Source organism: Sceloporus undulatus, chromosome 3 (assembly GCF_019175285.1).
Source record: "Sceloporus undulatus isolate JIND9_A2432 ecotype Alabama chromosome 3, SceUnd_v1.1, whole genome shotgun sequence".
Lineage (NCBI taxonomy): Eukaryota > Metazoa > Chordata > Lepidosauria > Squamata > Phrynosomatidae > Sceloporus > Sceloporus undulatus.
Genome location: NC_056524.1, coordinates 273,898,312 through 273,919,280, shown reverse-complemented (window position 1 = coordinate 273,919,280; position 20,969 = coordinate 273,898,312). Strand labels below are relative to the sequence as shown.

Below are 20,969 nucleotides of genomic sequence, written 5' to 3'. Positions count from 1 at the left end.
ACAACAATGAAGATTTTTTTTCGGGATACAAGTCTTGCCTTGCCGGATGAAGCCAGAGGTTCATCCGGTCAAGTGTTTCATTACCAAAAATGGTCAGCCAGAAACTACCAGAATACTGCAAGCAAAGCACAGAAAGGTCAGTTGCCCCATATACCTATTCAAGCTACTAATTTATCCCTGCATCGATAAATCTGTCATTCGTGATCTCTAGAAAAGTTTCCTCACAGGTTTAAGGGACAGTATAACTGCTCCCAAATCATCATCTCACCCCAGCAATTCCACCACAGCTTTTATTTCCTCACACCCATCTTAGGTACCTACTTTATTCATTAATTTATACCCTGCCTTTCTCCCATTAAGGGACCCAAGGCAGCTTGAAAATTAAAAAAAAACGTTTAGGTAAAAATGTACTACTGCAAAAGTTTAAAAAACAATAATGATTACACATTAGTTTGGTTAAAAAGAACATCATTTTTGAAATAAATGTTGAAATGTATTTAAAATACATGTTGATATGAATAAAATCAATTTAAGGCCTGCCTAAATAAAAAATGTCTTAAGCTGCCAACGGAGAGGAATCAGAAAGGGAGTTAACTCTTGTGTTACATCTACCCTTGTGATGGTACAAGACTGTAAAATATGCATGTGTCCTAGAATGGATAAAACAAAATGCATATGTATATGTTTATTTTGAGGATCATAAAGAAAGCAAATGGATAAGCATATTTTTCTATGAGTATACATAAGTGTATATTCATGCTGACCTCCTACAGTAATAGTATTGAGATAGAATCAAACCACCACCTCATACTCTCCAGATGAAAACCAAGACACACGTGGCCAAATAACACGAGTGTGGTCAAGATGGCAAAAGTCACTGAGGAGGCTAGAAGAGGCTGTGGTGCTTTGCTTTTGCCTGAACTTACTGGAAAGGGCAAGATTCTGACCTCTCCACTCCTCCCTGCTGAGTTAATTGATGTCAAGGAGGCAGACAGAAGTGCTGCTGGGCACTTAGGGCGGAAAAATAAAACGCACAGATATAGGATAGGGGACACCTGGCTGAATGAGACTACATGTGAATGGGATCTGGGAGTCCAAGTAGACCACCAGTTGAACATGAGTCAACAATGCGATGTGGCAGCTACAAAGGCCAATGCAATTTTAGGCTGCATCAATAAAAGCATAGTGTCTAGATCAAGAGAAGTAATAGTGCCACTCTATTCTGCTCTGGTCAGGCCCCACCTGGAATATTGCGTCCAGTTCTGGGCACCACAATTCAAAAAGGACATTGAGAAACTGGAGCATGTCCAGAGGAGGGCGACTAAAATGGTGAAGGGTCTGGAAACCATGCCCTATGAGGAACGACTCAAGGAGCTGGGGATGTTTAGCCTGGAGAAGAGAAGGTTAAGAGGTGATATGATAGCCCTGTTTAAATATTTGAAGGGATGTCACATCGAGGAGGGAACAAGCTTCTTTTCTGCTGCTCCAGAGAACAGGACTAGGAACAATGGATCCAAGCTGCAGGAAAAGAGATTCCACCTCAACATTAGGAAGAACTTCCTGACAGTAAGGGCTGTTCGACAGTGGAACAAACTCCCTCGGAGTGTAGTGGAGTCTCCTTCTTTGGAGGTCTTTAAGCAGCGGCTAGATGGCCATCTGTCAGGGATGCTTTGATATGGATTTCCTTCATGGCAGGGGATTGGACTGGATGGCCCTTGTGGTCTCTTCCAACTCTACAATTCTATGATTCTATGGTCAATAGGAATGCCAACCTGGGATTGGGAACGTAGCCTTTTCTGGATGGGGTTGCTCTCCCTCTGAAATGCCAGATTCAGTTTGTGTGTGTTCTTGGACCCAGTGCTGTCCCTGGAAAGCTAGGTTGCTGCAGTAGTCAGGAACGCTTTTGCCCAGTTTTGGATGGTGCACCAGCTGCGTTCGTTTTTGGGGAAGGCAGATCTGCCACAGTGGCTCACACATTAATTACCTCTCATTTAGACTACTGTAATCTGCTCTACATAGAGTTGCCATTGAAAAGCACTTGGAAGTTGCAGCTAATGGTGCCAGGAGTGCCTTTTTAGAGACCGCATGGGTCCTGAAAGAACTAGACTAGCTCCCAATTTGCTTCTGAGCTCCATTCAAGGTTCTGGTATTGACCTACAAAGCCTGGTGGTCTCTTCCAACTCTACAATTCTATGATTCTATGTGTGTCCCCATAACTTCATGAATACTTCATGAAGCTAGGTTTGTTGCTTCTGTAGCAGCCCCTCATCTGTGGAATTCTTCACCCAAGGAAAGTAAGCCAGCTGCATCTCTTTTAAGTTTCCAGCATGCACCCAAACCAATGCATTCAGTATCTGAAATTGCTGTTTTAACTGTTTCAAAACTGGATATTAAGATTGTTTTTAGACTGCTTTTTGAAGTTTTTAAAGAATATTTTAATGCACTTTTTAAAAAAATGTTTTTGTCTTTGAACTGTTTTAATTGGTTTTTATTTGTTCATCACCTCGGGGACCCAATACAAAAATACTTAAATGAATAAATATAAATGGAGCGCAAACTACTTTTGAACTTCGAACTCTGTTTGCAGCAACTAACACAAGCTTGAGGATAAAGAAGGAAAGTGGGAGGAGTAGACAGATATTGGGACACCTGGAGGGTATGCCTCCTGGAAGAAGCCAAAAGTATTGTCTGGGATTGGGCAATCTGTAATCTGGGTGTTACTACAGGGAAGGCTCCTTCTTTACTTATTTTGCCAAGCTTTTCTGGTCCAAATGAAATCTCCCCAAAGTCTCAACAGTTCTCAGATCAAAACAGTCCTTGGATCAGCCAGAAGTGGCTCAGTGGGGCATCACTTTCCACGATCAGCTGATGAGATACTGAAGGATGTTCTGAACTTGGAAAATTGAGGTTATCAGCATATTCAAGATCTTGATCAGGGATGAGCAACTGCATGGGGATGTTGGGCCACAATTCCTCCCTATAACTCCCCAAGGCCTGCATTCCCCTCACAGAAAACCCAAAGAAATCCTGCAGTCCCTCTAAAAATAACAACAAAGTGTAATCATTTCACTTCCTGTTGTGATTTTGAGAGGGACTAAAGAGGACAAAGAAGATCTTTAGGATACTAGTGAGGTGGCTTTAGGGGCTACAAAAGTAGGATTCAGGAGCTGCATGTGGCCCATGGACTTCACTCTGTTCACCCCTGATCTAAATGCTAACAGAGGTCAGCAGGAATAAAATCAGCTTAAATAAACCTAGAATTCAGAGACATAGCCGTGTTAGTCTGGAATATCAGTATGCAAAGAGATCTTGCAACACCTCTGAGACTAACTATGCAAAAGAAGTTGTATTGTAAACTTTCACTCAAATAAGCCTAGTCCATTCTTCCCAGGCAAAAGCACAATCATTCTTCAGAGGAAACCTAAATACTGAAATTCAACAAGCCAAGTCAATTGGGTGCAACCACCACTACGGTGTACAAGAGCTTTCTTTTCCCACCTAGCGGACATTTACCTTCACTGTGCTGACTGCCTGCACTGCCTCCTCCATAACTATAACCTGGATCAGGAAACCCAGGATGGGGGTTATATGGATGGGGTGGTGGGTACTGGTATGGGAAGGCCATGGGCCATGGCGCAGCTCCTGGATGGGGTAATGGAGCCAATGTGTCTTGATCAGAGGCACCACTGGATCCATCATGGTCATGCAAGGACAGGCTGGCCATGTCTGCAAAAGAGAACCAAAAAAGGCAAAGGTTAATCAGAACAGTGACAATCATATGGTGCCACTGAGTGGCATTATCCTCTTCTATTACCTATGAAATTCTTGATGGACTAAAGAAATGCAGGTGTGTGTGTGAGACATGGGTAGATGCTTAATTCCATTAAGCCATGAGTATGGCTTGGATGTTAAAGAGTGGATATGTACTCTCTCAGACTGCCAGGGGACAGGACATAAAGAGAAAGGACAACCTCAGGATTAAGGAAACTGCGTGGGTCTCCTTTCTGTGCCCTTCTACTTCTATTCCCCCAAGAAACAAACTGTTGCATAAGAGTCTCCTAGCAGGAGCCTCAGGATTTTTTGCTTCAACATCCCCCAACCCCAGTGTCAAAACAGGGGCCATACTGCCGCAGAGATCGCCAAAGATGTAATAACACTGCTCCGAGAAGGTGATCTTGTTGACGGTGTGTCGGATGTAGCCAGCCTTCAGCAGGTTGCTGGCATACTTGCGGGATTCTCGCCGGTCAGTGAAGCCTTCCACATGGTGATAGAGCCAATCTACCACATCAGATCCTGTCAACAGACAGAAGCAACAGGGACTCAGCAAGGAAAAAGGAGAGATGGCAGGAAAGAGGGGAGAAGATCCTTGGAGTGGAGCTGATTCAACCCTCCTTTTTGCTAAACTTCAAGTCACTGGGCTTAACTGAAAACTCAGTTTGCATGGCATTCCACAATCTCTGTCCCTAGTCTGACAAAGCGTGCTAAAATTTTAAACTATTTTTAGCAGTAGTGAATGTTGATATGGATTGGCACTACCAGATAGATGAACCTTGAATGAAACAATCGCATCCCTAAATATTTTTGGCTATATGACAGCAAGGGGACAGGCATATATAAGGTACTTATTTATTGAAACATTTCTAAATCCAGGAATCATTTCAAAAGGTATTACAATAAGAATAAATTACATTCTAAAACCATATTGAACTATATAAAACTTGAAACAAGTTAAAACCATACACACAGAGATACACACACATAAAGGATAAACCCCCAAGGATATTTTTAATAAAATAGTTTTTTTATGGGGGTTTTCAGGCTCTGTGGCCATGTTCTGGAAGAGCTTATTCCTGACGTTTCGGGAGCATCTCTGGCTGGCATCTTCAAAGAATGCTGGCATCACTTCCATTACTCAAGGATACAAGTTTGGCACCAGATACCATGCATAATTCTGCAAGAGGAGTCTCTCTAAGGATGAACAGCTTTTTATGCTGCTCCTCATGTACATTCCCACAGCTAGCTTGTTCCCCTTATAGAGACATGGTGAAGTAAATATTATTTATTTATTTATTTATTTATTTATTTGTTAGGGTCTAACAATGCATCTGTTAGAGAGACATGCTGAACCACAAGGAGTCCTCCCACAACATGTCATCCATTTTCTGTGGGGAGAGACTGAGACTTACCAATGAAAGCATTGGGGATGGTGATCTTCAGCCACATGCGGTCACGTACCTCCAAGCCTGACTCAGGAGAGGCCATAGCTTTGACAATGGTGGCCATATCGCTGTGGATGGACAGGTGAAAGTCATCGAGGCCTGCGGGTTGGACGGAGGGAAGGGAGGCAGAGATGAGAGGGGATGGAAAGGTAGAGGAGAGCACATGGAGGTGCCACACACAGAGGGAATGGGGGGCAGGGACCAATACATCACAGGCACAGCCTAGAAGCCATTAGAGTTTCTACAATACCTCTCTGAACTATGTAGCAAACAGCTGTATGTTCCAAAAAGTTTGTAGCATCTCAGGCTGGGAGAGAATGTTCAGACTCCTGCCTGCCATTTTGCTACAAATTGTCATTAACTCCACTGAGAACCATAACCTCCACAGACATCCACCCAATGTATGTTTCTACCTTAGCTCTTCCTTGAGAAAGCTCCAAGTACCTAGATTAGGTCCTCCCACTAGGCATTGATCAAGGACACTGTTGCTTCATTTCAACAATGCTACAGCTATTCATAGATTTTTCACTATGCCAAATATATAGTGTCCAGTAAAAACTCCACAAAGGCCAGCAAAGTAAGACACCTACACCCATTGTGGCTAGCTTTATATATGTATTTCAAAATCCACATGTCCAACTAACCTTTTGCCCTCTCTTTGATCCTGAGGACCATTTAAGAACAGAAATGCATTCTTCTCTGCTCTCTATCGCAACTATGTCTGGGGAAGCAAGCCAGCATGGCACCCATTTAAATAATTGAAGGTACCTGTGGTTGTTCCAGATCCATTCAACATCTTCAGTCAGCAGTGTCTTTTTTTCAAAGGCCTCTCTACCCTTCAACCCCACATAGTCATTACTCAATCCACTTACTGGCCACAATGCATTTCTAAGGAGGACACTGTATATACTTCTGGGATGTGAAGACTACCACACTGTTGCATGATGCTGTAATGACATATCCAAAGGAGATAATCTAAGACCTACACCTGATTTTCCAATTGATCACACCTGGAATACACATTACTACTCCAGAGTAAGCAACAATTAAACATTCTAGTTAGCCTAGCCTTTTATGGGATTATCTTCCCAGGCTGCGTCCGTGTATCTCTCTCTTTTACATTTCCATGTACCTCTCCTTCTTTTACTTTCATTTCCATTTCTAGTCTAGCCACTAAATGAATATTTATGTCCTGGATCAATCAAAATGCTTTATAAAAGAGGAACAAATCTGCCTACCCAAACAACTCAAACCGCACGGGGAAAGATTAATAACTTTCTCCCAACTCTCCAATGGTTTTGTTTATTTGGGGTTTTCTGCCCCTGTGCATGTATTGCTCCTATCAGGCATGGTGTGCAGGTGACTGGAAGCCAAGCAGGGATGGGGACCACACAGACACAAAGACTTACGTTCGGTTTCTGGGATGGAGCTGGTGATGGAGGAGCTGGTGGAAGTGATTGTACTCATGGATGGGCTCATACCGTACGCTGGGTAGGTGCCAGTCATCGCTGCAGTGTGGGAAACCCAGGCTGCTGGGTCAATGGGTCGTATAGGCTCACCTAAAGAGAACACACCGAATGTGAGGAAGCCTCCTCCTCAAATGCTATCCCTCTCATTGAAGCCAACGCCTCTGGGCAGCCCTGTCCTCCCCCAGCATCAGCCGGGACTCACCCGGATCGGAGCATGGAGAGTCTGGCCCAGCCCAGATCCGCTGGGGAGCAACTGGGGGAGAAAGAAGAGAGGGAGGATCAGCAAGAGGGAGACAGAAGAAGAAGCTGCCCTGGCACAGAGAAGGGAGCAAAGAAGCTTTATGTGGGGTGTTGTTGCCATGCAGGAAAACCAGCTTGCCAATCTGGCGATTCATGTGAGATGTGATGTGGAAGGAGAGGATTGATTAGGCATGAAGTGATAGCGGCAGGGGAAGAAGCAGAAAGAAAGAGATGGAAGCATAGAGGAGCAGATAAAGAAGGGCTCAGCACCTCTGTTGCTTTCTCACATTTCATCAGTAAAGCTTTTCCATGACTGAACTTCTAGGGATTGCACCTCAAAGTCTCTCTCCATGTAGAAAACTAGCCATTTGTGGGGGAAACAGTAGCCTTCTTCCTAACATGCTAGTTTTCTAGGAACCAAGTGTCTCCAGTGTGGTACAGGAGCATTCAATCCTAACCCCCCCCACCTGCATCCTTCTGCAGTACAGTCCAGGAAAACTCCACACACGCTATGGAAACAATCACTTACTCCTGGGTAATGAGAAGCAGCCCCTGGGGCTAGGATCCCAACATTTGGCAACAGTCAATGTGATGGGTCTGCAACAGAAACAGAATATTCACAGAATAAATAAGACAAAAACGTAGATTCTCCCTAAAGCTCAGTACAGGTATACTTCAGTTAACAAAGTAGATGTGTTCCAAGACTTTATTTTGTTAACAGAAAATTTGGTACTGGAGGCAGAAATAACAATGAAAGGGGGGGGGGTATACTATTAAGAGATGAGGAGTTCAGTGTAGTTCAGGAAATGTTTTATTCAAAACTACAAATATGCACATGTACATTTTATTTATTTGTTTATTCATCTGTTTGGAGTATTTATACCCCGCTCTTCAGCCATAAAAGCTTTCAGAACGACTAAAATGAAACAACCAAGACAGGTGAGTTTTCAGCATGTAAGCAAAAACATTCGGAACCTTCTAGAGACCACCAGAAGGCTTCTTCTAAAATGCAAGGACGATTGCTTTTTTCTCTCTCCTCTTTTATCATGTAGCATCTCACTGTAGTCATCTCAATGAGCACAGATTTCTGTTGAAAGACTTGGACTAAATCCCTAAAAACCTGAACACTATTAAGAAGCTACTCCCTGTTTCTGTCTATCTACTGTTCTCTTCACTGGCAGATTTTATCTACTCTGTGCTGTAAGTATGTATGTTTTAGTTCTGGTGAAACTTCTGTAAGTAACCTAATGAGTTAAATTTCCTGACTGGTTAGTAAGCATGTATGCCCAAAAGCATTCATAAAAAGAATTTTCCTTCCCAAAGGCTTTGCTACCTTTGCTTGTACTGATAGTTGAGGGAACAATGCATGGAAACTGCAGAGGAAAAGGGCAGGTTGCTTACCTGTAACAGTATTTCTTCGAGTGGCCATCTGCGAATACATACAAATGGGTTTCACTGCGCCTGCGCAGTGCTGCTCGGAACCTACTGGAATCACTGGGCAAAGTTTACTTTGCAACATATAGAAACTTTTTGGCGGTAACTCCGCCCACCCATTATATGGCCCCTGCCTTCCCGCTCTTTTCCCCAGTTCCGCAATTTTTCCGCCAAGCAGGCGATGGAAAGAGCAGCAGGACACTGAGGGGATGGACGTGTGAGATTTGTATGTATTCGCAGATGACCACTCAAAGAAATACTGTTACAGGTAAGCAACCTGTCCTTCTTCTTCGTGGTCTCTGCGAATCATACAAATGGGTTTAGACTGACAAGCTAAGGTATGCGGCGGAGGGAGTGTCCTGAAACCAAAGCTATGGTAAACCAAAGGTATATTTATTGCAACAATAAACACCTTGAACCATAGAAAAGAGTCAGTCTTTTTGTTCATGCACAGACCAAACATAGCAATAACATTGCTAAACCTGAGAAGGGAACAAGGGGTCGTGCAAGACCAGTCCCATAGAAATTGTGCAAACCAACATTCAACAGAATGTAAACAGTGACATATGTACATAAGTGCTGAAACACAAACCATCAGTAGTGCAATCAGTGCAACCCTGAAACCAACACAGCCCTCCCGAAAGCTGTGTCTCGGATGGCTCTGGGGTCCAACCTATAATGCTTAATAAAAGTCAGAGGTTGGGACCAGACAGCAGCCTTACAGACATCCTCCAAGGGGATCCCCGACAGGAATGCAGAGGATGCTGACACTGCTCTTGTGGAATAATAAAAATAATAATAAAATTTTTATTTTTATACCGCCCTTCCAAAGATCAGGGCGGTTAACAGCATGATAAAAACAGTGCAATATACAAAACACACATCAAAATTACAAATACAATAAAAACAGAATGGGACTGAACCCTGCCAGGGAAAGGTTTGCCCAACAGTTCATAGCAGAGGTGGATGGTACCAGCCACCCATTAGGAAAACCTCTGCGCAGACACGGGCAACCCCTTCTTCGGTTCCGAGTAGCATTGGAAAAGTCTCTCGGACCGACTGGAGGCAGCAGTTCTGTCCAAATAAAAGGCCAGAGCTCTCCTGACATCAAGAGAGTGTAGGCTTTGCTCCGCATCCGAAGTCAGGCTGGATGCGAGAGTAGGCAACACAATGTCCTGGCACATGTGGAAAGCAGACACAACCTTCGGCAAGAAAGTAATGTCTGTCCGGAGGACCACCTTGTCTTTGTGAAACCTCAGGAAGGGCTGGTCCCTCCGTAAGGCACAGAGTTTGCCTGCACGGCGGGCAGAGGTGATGGCCACAAGAAAAGCGGTTTTCCAAGTCAATAGTCTCAAGTCCGCTGTGGCCATCGGTTCAAAGGGCTTGGATTGGAGTGCGAACAGTACCACCTCCAAGCTCCAAGCCGGCGCTGGTACCGACACAGGAGGATACAAGTTGGCACATCCCTTAAGGAACCCCTTCACCAAGGGATCCCTGAAAAAGGAAGCCCTCCCCCCGAATTGGTACTTGGCACAAATGGCAAATAGCACTTGATGGATGTGAGGCACAACCCCTCATCCAAAAGTGCCATCAAAAACTCCAGCACCACTGGAGTGGACACCTGAGCAGGAGACAAACCCTTCTGGTCAAGAAAGAGGCTGAACCTCCTCCATTTCAGGACGTAGGACCGCTGGGTGGAAGGTTTCCTTGCAGCCAGGATCACCGTCCTCACCGCCTCCAGGCCACCAGCGGTAGGCTCTCGATGTCCGAATGGATCGATAACAGGACCGGACGGGGGTCGAGGCGGAGGAAGCATCTCCTGGAGAGGTGGAGAAGGGATGCAAACCAAGGCTGTCTCGGCCACCACGGGGTGATCAGGATCGCATGCGATCGGTCCGTTGTCATCTTGGACACCACCCTGATGATGAGAGGGAACGGGGGGAAGGCGTAGAGGAGCTCTCCCGTCCAAAGGAAGGCGAACGCATCTCCGAAGAATCCGTCCATTCGCTTCCTGGAGCAGAACAGGGGACAGTGGCTGTTCCATCTGGTCGCGAAGAGGTCGATCCGGGGAGTTCCCCACCGGTCGAAGAGGTCGCTGACCGTCTCGGGATGGAGCCTCCATTCGTGGCACACCGACGGAGATCTGCTGAGGCAATCTGCCAACTCGTTGTCCTCTCCGGGAAGATGGATCGCCTGGAGGAGGACCTGTCTCTGGATGCACCAGTCCCAGATGCGGAGAGTAAGGCCGAGCAGGGTCCTGGACCTGGTGCCTCCTTGCTTGTTGATGTAATACATCACGGTGGTGTTGTCCGTCCTCAGGAGGACCACCTTGCCTGCGACAGCGGATTCGAATGCCCTTAGTGCCTTTTCGACTGCCAGCATCTCCAGAGCGTTGATGTGGAGAAGCTTGTCCTGGGCAGACCACTTGTCCTTGACGACCAGGTCGAGCATGTGGGCGCCCCATACGTCCAGGGAGGCATCGGTTGTCAGAGTCAGTTGGGGCTGAGGCTGATGGAAGGGCATCCCGGTACACACATTGCGGCAGTCCAACCACCATCTCAGGGAAGCAGCTACAGGTCTTGGTACCGTGAGCCACTTGGACGGAGGGTCCTCCATCGGGGAGAAGACTGAGAGGAACCAGGACTGCAGAGGTCGAAGGCGAAGTCTTGACCAAGGCGTGACAAACGTCGTCGATGCCATGTGGCCCAGGGCGACTTGGACATCTCTGGCCCTCACCATTCTGTGGGAGATGCAAGGCCTGAGCGATGTCGTCAGTGCCTGGAAACGGTCTGGAGGGAGAAAGGCGGAGCATTTTTCGGAGTCGAGGATGGCCCCGATGAACTTGACCTGTCTGGTCGGTGTGAAGTGGGACTTTTCCCGGTTGATGACCAGTCCGAGGGAGTCCAAGAGGTGCAAGGCGAATGAGACTGCTCCCTGCAGATCTCGCTGGGATTTGGGGGCAAACAGCCAGTCGTCCAGGTACGGGAAGACCATGAAGCCCTTCTGATGAAGGTATGCCACCACCGGTGCCATGCACTTTGTGAAAACTCTCGGTGCCATGGCTAAGCTGAAGCTGCGAACCACAGGCCCTGGTGGAGCAGAGGCAGAATGGAAGCCAAGGTTACCATTCGAAAGTGACGGTATTCAAGGAACAAGTTCAATTGTCTCAAGTCCAGGATGGGCCTGATGCCACCATCCGCCTTCGGTACCGTGAAGTACCTGGAGAAAAAGGCCCTAGAGCATTGGTCGGGCGGCAAAGGGGAGATTGCCCCCTTTTCAAGCAAGGTGCGCACTTTGTCGAGAAGGGTGTCCGAGGGGAGAGTGGACATGAAGGCTCTGGTTGGAGGGAGCTCTTGGAACTCGAGGGCATATCCCCTACGGACGATGTTGAGAACCCACGAGTCCGATGTTATTGAGGCCCAGGTGTTAACAAAGGGCCTCAAAATGTCCAAAAAGAAGAGGGGCGAAGGAGAGACAAAGCGCGCTGCAAACCTTCAGGCTCTCTTCTTCCCCTGGTCGGTGTCCTGTCGGCGGGACTTTCGGTACCGAGACGGAAAGCTGCGGTGGCCAGAGGAGGAGGAGGACTGAGAGGGGTACCGGCGCCTCTGTGGGACCTGCTGTTGGAGCTGTCAGTCCTGCTGGAAGGTACCTTATGACTGACCTTGGGGCTGCCACGGGCGCTGCCTCTTCCAGAATGGCTGGATGGAAGAAGAGGACATCCCATGCTTCCTCGCTGCCGCCTTCATCCTGAACTTGCGGTTCAGGCGCTCGTCGGTGTCAGCATGGAAGAGGCTGGTACCGTCCAGGGGCATGTCCTCAATAGTTGACTTGACGCTGGCATTGAGGTCTGACCCCCTCAGCCACGCATGTCGGCGTAGAGCCAACGAAGCCGGCATCGCCCGTCCTGCGCAGTCAGCCACATTTCTGGAGGTGGTGATAAGCCAACTCCCGACCGAATGGGCTTCATCCCGGATCTCCACCAAGCGACGCTGGACCTCGTCCGGGACGTGTGGCGAGATGCCCTCCATCAATGTCTGGACATAGGCCCCCATGCAGGCGGTGTAATTGATGGCTTTGACGACGAGGGCTGATGCCGAGTAGGCCTTCCTGGCTAGACCATCAATCTTTTTAGCCTCCCGATCGGCTGGGGAAGTCGCCTGCTTTGGGACGAAGGTCTGCTGGGCCCCTTCGACAATCGCCGAGTTCTGCCTGGGGTGGTCGGTCAACCAAGAACAACTCGACGGAGAGATCCGATAGAGAGCCTCGATCTTTCTAGAGGAGCCGACGAGGGTCGTCGGCGTATCCCATGACCTCTGGACGATGGAATCGAAGGACGGCAGCAGTGGAATGGAGGGCGGCGTGGGCACCCGGCCATGCACCCGACGCTCTACAGGATCCCAAGCCTGTTCCTCTGGGTAGGAAAGATCAATGCCCAGAGCCCTGGACATCTTAATGATGTGCTCATTAAATGAGCGTACATCGTCAGTCGGGGAAGATGGATCCGGATGATGAATCTGCTGTGGGGACGCCTGGACGGAGGTATCGTCATCGTCCGACGGCTCTCCGGATGGTAGCAAAGGCTCGTCTTCGGAATCGGTGCCCGAAGTGAGCGGGATCTCTGGGGCTCTCACCCGAGCCGCTGGGCGCGCCGGGAACTGAAGTGCTGATGGACCTGTCGAGGAGCGACGCGATCCAGACGTTGGAGCCGAAGTCGTCGCACGCGGGGATGGAGGCTTGTCACCTGGAGGAACGACCGGGTGGAGATTCAGCCTGGTAAACTCCCTGAAGGCAGTCTCCCTTGGTACCGACATGTAGTACCTGCCCGACTCGGCATCAAAAAACATGTCGGTGTCCTGGTCCATCAACTCATCTATGTCCAAGTGGACCGAAGGGGGAGGGGAAGTCCTCCGAGGGAAGTCAATTACTTCCGTGGCGGCCTGGACGAAGTCGACCGTCGACGGCAGCACCGTGTCGAAGGCTGTGGCCGCGTGCGAGGTCGTCTGTGCGGTGGGGGAGCCATCAGAGCGCGGGCAAGCTGGTGCCGAGGCCTTCTTCGAAGGGGAGCGCTGTTTGTGAGAGGTAGACTCCTTTGCCTTGGAGGAGGCCTGAGATCCGGCGCGGTCCTTGCTGGACTTAGGCTTCTTGGGCACAGAGCCCTCAGCCGCCTCCTTGTGGTGCCTCTTCTTCGAAGATCGCGGCGTCTCCGCCCGGTCTTCGGGGGGGAAGAAGGGGTTGTCCGGCAGATCTAGTAGGACAACAGCCTGCGGCTTGGGAGTCTTGGCCCTCTCCACTGAAGCAGCCCTCGCAAAAGAAGATGCCCCCGTCTCGGGCAGGTCGGAGGCGTGTCGAGATGCCTTCGACAACGCCTTAGAGGACGGGGTGAGCACCGACAGAACCTCCGTCCCTGCGCGATCCTTCGCGCGCGAGCCCTCCAAGGACGGCTTCCTCCTGGACCTCGACTTGGGCTTGGAACCCTCAGTCCCTGACGACTTATGGGGGCGCTTGGAGGGTTTGTCGGTGGCACTGGGTGCATGGGGATCACTGGCCACATCGGTGGTGGTAGAGGATCCAGCCTGTGGCGGGGCAGATACCACACTGGAGACGCTGGCCCGAGAAGAAGAGGCAGGCGGCGCAGCCGATGGGGCCGAAGATGGACGGGGCCCTCCCTCTTGAACCTTGCCCAGGGCGATGGCCGAAGTCAGCCGGGACTCACGGTTCTTGCGGGCTTGAGACGAAAGGGACTTGCAGAGCGAGCAAGCCTTCGTATCATGGTCCTTGCTGAGACACAGGAGACAGGAGGAATGGGGGTCCTGGACGGGGACCTTGCCCCTGCAGACATCACACTTCTTGAAGGGTGCTGGCATCCTTTCGAAGTCGACGAAGCCAAGAGGAGAATCCAAAAAACGAGGTCAAATGAGCCGAGAGTCCGAGTTACCAGGGGCGGGAGAAAGAGAATGGTCAAGAGACGGTCCGAGGTCAAAAAGCGAAAGTGATTCCAAGCAAGCAAAACAAGCGAAAGTTCCCTGAAGCAGCTAGCGCGGCGGAAAAATGGAACTGGGGAAAAGAGCGGGAAGAAGGCGCGGGAAGGCAGAGGCCTTATAACGGGTGGGCGGAGTTACCGCCAAAAAGTTTCTATATGTTGCAAAGTAAACTTTGCCCAGTGATTCCAGTAGGTTCCGAGCAGCACTGCGCAGGCGCAGTGAAACCTATTTGTATGATTCGCAGAGACCACGAAGAAGAAACTAATGTATGTTCTGGGCAGTCCAAAATGGAAAACAAATCGTCAGAATTCGGATAGCTTTCTAATAAGCAGTAACAAAATTTCAGAATCGGCCAACACAAATGGTGCAACCGAAAGACATGATGGCTGGTGCCACTCTCTTTGCCCTTTTGCTCTCACCACAACTGTGCAGCCTTGGGCTATTCTTCCAGAATTGTACTTCTAGAACTTCAGTGCTAAACTGCACTGTCAGAATTCCAAAATAGTCCCAGAAGGCACCAGAGGTCACTAATGAAAACCTGACCATTTGCTACTGTTCCCAGATACCATCAAGCCTGCACTACAAGAGGCCTCACCCTGGCTTGTGCACGATCTCCCTCAGCACTCTTACAGCGTCATCGTTGCTCATGTTCTCAAAGTTGATATCGTTCACCTGCAAGGATAGATAAGATGTATAAGTCTCACGTAAGAGTTGGGCCACAAAGAAACACAGGAGACTGACTAATTAATCTGACTATCCTAGTAATGTCTATCCTGACTGGAAACAGCTCTTTAAGGCTGCTCCCAGGCTTGCTGGCCCAGATCCTTTCCAATTGCAAACACCAGGAACTGAGTCAAAGTTTTTGGAAGCAAATGATGCGTTCTGACGTCCAACTATAACTGCTCTCTTCAAGCAGCACTATTTGTTAATGCCTATAAGCGGAGACCGCATGGTGTAGTTGTTTGAGCATTGGACGATGACTCTAGAGACCAGGGTTCCAATCCCCACTCAGCCATGGAAGCCCACTGGGCAAGCCACTGTCTCGCTGCCTCAGAGAAAGGCAAAGAGAAACCCCTCTGAACAAATCTTGCCAAGAAAATCCCATGATAAAGTCATCTTAGAGTCAGTGTAAGTCAGAAATGACTTGAAGGAACGCAACGACAACAACAACAACAACAACATAGGCAGGCAGGTTTTAAACTTCTGAAGCCTTCTTCACAAAATTGAAATCTGAAGGGTATCTTTATCATAAGGTTTCCTCAATACAAAGACAGTATTATTTTCACCAGGTAGTTGTGGTGAAGGACCACTTCAAGGTGTCACTCCACCCTGCAATATTCTTGTGGGCTGCACTGCAACCCATCCCCACAGCAGAAGTGCAGAAAAACCACACTTCCACATTTGGAGAAGGGTTGATCTTTTTCACTAAAGTAAGGTTTATAAGAGAGAACATATCTTGTTCTAAAAGAGAATGGCATTTCCACATGCACACATACTGATTTACAAAAGAAAGGCATCCTCAAGATATTTCAGCTGGCCTGATTCTCTTGGTCATCCATAGGTCACTTGTCCTTCTCTACAGACCTGTAAATGCCATCCTTTCATGATACCAGCAAACTCTGGCTCTCACTCTCTTGCGTATATTGTAGGCATAGGCAGTACATATGTCTTGCCAAGGGCTGCTGACAATCTTTTAACTTGCTTCATCTCCTAATTTATCTCTTCAATATGAGCTCAAGAGTTATCCTGGGACAATAGTATCTGGTGACAGAAAGCCAGGCTTTTCCCTTAAAAGCAAGACCTCTTGGAAACCTGGCTTTACTGGTAGGACATGGGGGCTATTTCCCCCCCCCCCCCCCCAGAAAAATACCTGCAGCAGCATGTCTCCAGGCTCAATTCTTCCATCTGCCGCCACAGCACCTCCTTTCATGATGGAACCAATGTATATGCCACCATCACCACGCTCATTGCTCTGTCCGACAATGGAAATGCCCAAGAAATTGTATTTCTCTGCAGAAAGGGAGTGTGCAGTTCAGATTAGAACCCAAACTGCTAATTAGTCCAACCAGGTGATTAATAAACTAAAAGGAAAGTCTAAGAAAAAGCAATTCATCAGTTACAATATTTTCAAAGGACAGAGAACTGAGGTCCAAAACACACTGCAGAAATAATCCAGTTTAATAACGCTTTAACTTCCCTGGCTCAGTGCTAGGGAATCCTGGGAATGGTAGTTTATTGTCGCACCAGAGCTCTCTCTGAGAGAGAAGGCTAAATCTCTCACAAAACTACAGTTCCTAGAAACCCCTAGCACTGAGCCAGGACAGTATCAAAATGGATTATTTCTACAGTGTGTTTTGTACCTGAGTCATGAAAACATAAAAGGACTGGATGATCATTCTAAATTATTATGCTTTATCAGTAAGCTAAAAAAAAAAAACCCCTGCTAAAAATGGGTCATTGCCAAAAAAATGGCAAAGGCCATTGTACATTGTGGAATAAGTCTTCTATGAAAAAGCCACAGCTAAATCAAGAAATTGTGGACATAGTATTTTAAGGAGGATAAACACAACCTGCATTCAGTTGAAAGAATCAGGCCCTTGGGGGAGTGATGGATGGCAAGTGCCCTATGATCACAAAGGGAGAACTACAGCATAACACTTTAAGAAGAGAAGTGATGGGGAAATGGTGGCACGCAAGGAAACATCAAGACATTAAGTCTTAAATATTCTGCCTTTCCTGGACATTTACAGTAAGTTATGACTACACATTTAACTTAACATAATCCAATTATTTCTTTAAAAAAATAAGCACAACCTTTTGAATAGATGAATCATTTAGCCACATCAAGCTCAACAGGGAACTTGAGGGCCACCCTCAGCAGTGGAAGGGGTGCGGTGGGAGAGACAGTGAAAATCTGGATGAAGTCCTACATCCAAATAACATCTGCCTTAGAAACAGACTGTTTGATTATTGCACTGGAACCCTTTGAAGGTTTTTCCAACCCCAAAACATGAGTTTGCCCAGTTTCTTCTATCTACCAGTCTGGTTACGTGGCCAGTTGAGGGCTTAGACATTTCACCCAATAACAAGTACTCACCCATGTTGAGGGTGACTGTGATAATATTCAGCGACATGGTAGAATCTGTGATGCTGCTGAAGGATGAAGACTATAGCAGGAGGAAAGAGACTGAGATCAAACAAATAACCTCAACACCAGCCATAGCAACTGAATCTGTATCCTACCACTGGTTAGAAAACAGTCACAATGCCCTCAAAGGCTCTCCCCCCACCTTTGATCAAAGCTATTTTAACCCACTCACAGGATCTGGGCTTAGCTCCAACATTTGTGAGGTCACTTTGTCAGGGATTTGAAGGGTTAAAACACAGCACACAGGGAAATGCTTGATGTGTGTGTGTTTGGCCATGAGCATTCAGCAGAGTGGCAAGGCTGATCAGCACAGCTGAAGCTCACTGGCTCAAGGACACTTCAGTGTCCAAGTGCATGTAGCCATGGATGATGAAACATGTGTCTGGATTGCACAGGAGACACATGACATGGTTACACACCTGAACTCACTGGGTTTGGGAGACCACATGGTCTGGAGACTATATAAACCCAGGGGTTGCAAGGGATAGCTTGTGGGTTTGAAGTAGGAGTTGGATTGGTATGTTTTGGAGTTTTAGAGATCTGGATTTGTATAATAGCACTGTGAATAAAGAGCACTTTGGGGACTTTGTTTCTCTGGTGGTTTATCTAAAGAAGCTACAGCATCGGTTTGCTGTGTGTCCCCCGGAGGTTCCTGCACTGCTGCAGTTCCTGGAAGACATCCAGTTGCTGTCATCCCAATTGGACTTTGGAGCCACGCTTCAGGTTCTGGAAATTGCCAGTTCTGCTACAAGGGTCTGATTTAACCCCAGGACTCGTTGGAGTTGCTGATAGTGGTTGTTGGACCCCAGCAGTTGCACTGACACACTTGTGGCATCATCCCTAGCCCCCAACACCTTCCCCAGGCAGCTCACCCTCTCAATGCGTGGGACTTTTTGCTTTCGCCGACGTCGCTTGTGTCTTCTCATCAGGCGGGAGGCACTGCTCTGTTCTGTGGAGCTGCTAAGCCTGTGGGCAACAACGTAATTGTAAAGAGGCAAGAACATAATTCTCAGGCTTACCAAGAGGAGAAGCACAACTACCAAAAAGCAATGAATGATATCAAGGCAAGGGTCCAGGAACAAGGTAAAAAATGCCATCTGGCCTAAATTCCTGAACAAGAAAGGACTACCATATTCACTAGGTTCCTACCCACTCCTTATCATATCTAGTCATACCATGCAGGCAACCAGCAGAGGAGAAGGGTCATCTCAAAAATGCAAGAAGAAATATACCAACATAGGTAACCACCTATGTAGACCACCAATCCACATGTTGCAGAGGTGGTATTCTACTTGACGGCACAAGGATGACTCTTCTCCTAAATACTGTGATCAACCATGCCTGTGGGAAACATGGGAGTCTGGAGCAAGGAATTCTACTAGCTAAATCTGATGCGCAACGACTTGCAACATCTAATCCAAAGAACCCATTTGATTTCTGAAAGTATTTGGGGCTAGTAGCACATCTACAGGATGCATAATGCACGAAAGGCAGGCTAGCTCCACCAGGCCTGCCTGGTACAAGATGGGTCCTCCCTTCAGCCTCCATCTTGAGGGAGAGAGAGGCAGGCTAGCTCCAACAGGCCTGCCTAGAAGAAGACGAGACCTCCCTTCATCCACCATCTTGAAGGAGCCCTCCCTTCATCCACCATCTGCTTTGGTCCAGGCCTCAGAGGTAGAGAAGACTGCTGGACCTCATCCCCTTTCCCTCCACCACTCCCTTCTCCTTTTTTGTCGTGTCTTTTTAGATGGTAAGCCTGAGGGCAGGGAACCATCTGATTAAAAATATTGTACGTACAGTGCTGTGTAAATTTACAGCGCTTTATAAATAAAGGTTAATAATAATAATAGTTTATATTAACCTAATGTTGTCCTAGGGTTAGTAGGTCAATATACACTAAAAGAGACACACGCACGCGCATCTCTTTTTTGCTTATTCAGTATGGTCACCTCCTGTACATTTGCACAGAAAAGTATACAGAAAATGAACTTTTCACAGCTACAACTGGCTCATGATTTGTGAAGCTCAAATCATTTTTTTTCTGAGGGCCTGTGCAGACAGCCCTTAAGGGGCAGCCTCCAGCCACCCCTTTTACAGCCAGATTGGGGCCACAGCAACCGCATGATCAGCGCCGATCTGGCCTTTGCAGGGCGCAAAAAGCGGCTTCTTTTTGCACCCTGCAAAGGGCATGATAGCTGCTGCTCCACAGTTTTATGGTGCTCCTGCAGTGCTGCATCCAGGAAAACTGTGATGCCCCACGCCATGTGGTGTGACACGCAGTGTCACACCAGCTTGGGGATGGAGCTGGGCATGCGTTATAGGTTTTCATGCCAGTCTGCACAGTCCCTGAGTTACATTTTTGGGAGGATCTTGTTATCACCCATCAGGAGATTACAGCATGTTAGCCATCATTCTTCCTTAGCAACAGGTTCAGCATCTTGTATTGGGTGCGCTTTCTCACTTGCCCTTCTTCAGCCAATATTTAGCAAATGACAGCTGGCATCCTGTGAGTGACATATGCAGGCAAAAGTCAACTTTCCACCTGTGCATATCTCTTTTTGGTAGCTATCTAGGTTGCAATTCCCTTCCATCTTTTGAACCAACCAAAGCCCGTAACCCAGACCTACTGTAGTCACAGCTGCCTCTCCATGAGCATTTCATCCCTGCTGTGTGCAGCAGAGGACTGGAGAGGGATCTATCTGTGTCCTTATAACCAGATGCAAAATGATTACACCATCCACAAGATTCCACAGGCCCTTAGCAGACTCCAGCCAAGGATGTAATAATTTCACCTCTGACTATGGGGCCTCTCGGATGCAATCTTCTCCGATCCTAGTTTCACTAAGGATGGAATGGCTGGGGAGGATGCAGCAACACTATGGAGCTGTTCATGACCTATATGGCAGAGATCCAAGTTTGTTTGTTTTTATTTTTTAAAAATCTGTTTCGGATTTTTTTCCAACCTTGCTGTCATGAACCAGTCAGCATCAGAAAGGAAAGCAATAGATGCTGAAGTGTATTTTTGAGGGTGTTCTCACTTAAGATTTGAAACGATTTAAAATACAACGTTTTTAATAAAACCGATTCAAAATAACCCCGGTCTTATCCCGCGTTCCGAATCGCTTTTATTCTTCGTTCCTATCTGGTTTTTTAAATCGAAGTTTTTACCTGCAAGCGTTCCTACTTGGCATGAAATCGGTGTTTAAATAAATCGTTTCTTCTCCTCCATACCTTATTTGGAGCTGTCTATCAATAGTACGTCAGAATGACGTAACGTTAATCCGGAATATTTGGAAGCGATTTATCTTTTGGCATCGTTTCCATTTCATTGACCGTTTGTGAATCGATGTATTTTTTTTTCAAATGGACCAATGAAGGCGCTTTATCGCTCAAACGTCCTCTTCTGCGTCTCCCCATATTAACTGCCATAACTCAGTGCTAGGGAATCCTGGGAATGGTAGTTTATTATGGCACCAGC

At 47.4% G+C, this 20,969-nt stretch overlaps 1 protein-coding gene across 2 annotated transcripts in view; it reads right to left on the bottom strand.

Moving 5' to 3' along the window:
• DVL3 (dishevelled segment polarity protein 3) overlaps positions 1 to 20,969 on the bottom strand; it is a 67,442-nt gene that overhangs the window by 1,204 nt on the left and 45,269 nt on the right. Inside the window, exons 6-15 of one of the 2 annotated variants that reach the window (XM_042458157.1) lie at positions 18,364 to 18,457; positions 17,441 to 17,510; positions 16,214 to 16,353; positions 14,939 to 15,015; positions 7,458 to 7,525; positions 6,891 to 6,941; positions 6,629 to 6,778; positions 5,187 to 5,318; positions 4,126 to 4,293; positions 3,514 to 3,726 (exon numbers count right to left, since the gene is read on the bottom strand). In XM_042458157.1, the coding sequence (XP_042314091.1) occupies positions 3,514 to 3,726; positions 4,126 to 4,293; positions 5,187 to 5,318; positions 6,629 to 6,778; positions 6,891 to 6,941; positions 7,458 to 7,525; positions 14,939 to 15,015; positions 16,214 to 16,353; positions 17,441 to 17,510; positions 18,364 to 18,457 (1,163 nt within the window). The remainder of the gene's footprint in view (positions 1 to 3,513; positions 3,727 to 4,125; positions 4,294 to 5,186; positions 5,319 to 6,628; positions 6,779 to 6,890; positions 6,942 to 7,457; positions 7,526 to 14,938; positions 15,016 to 16,213; positions 16,354 to 17,440; positions 17,511 to 18,363; positions 18,458 to 20,969) is intronic. The other variant, XM_042458158.1, reaches the window with a different exon arrangement.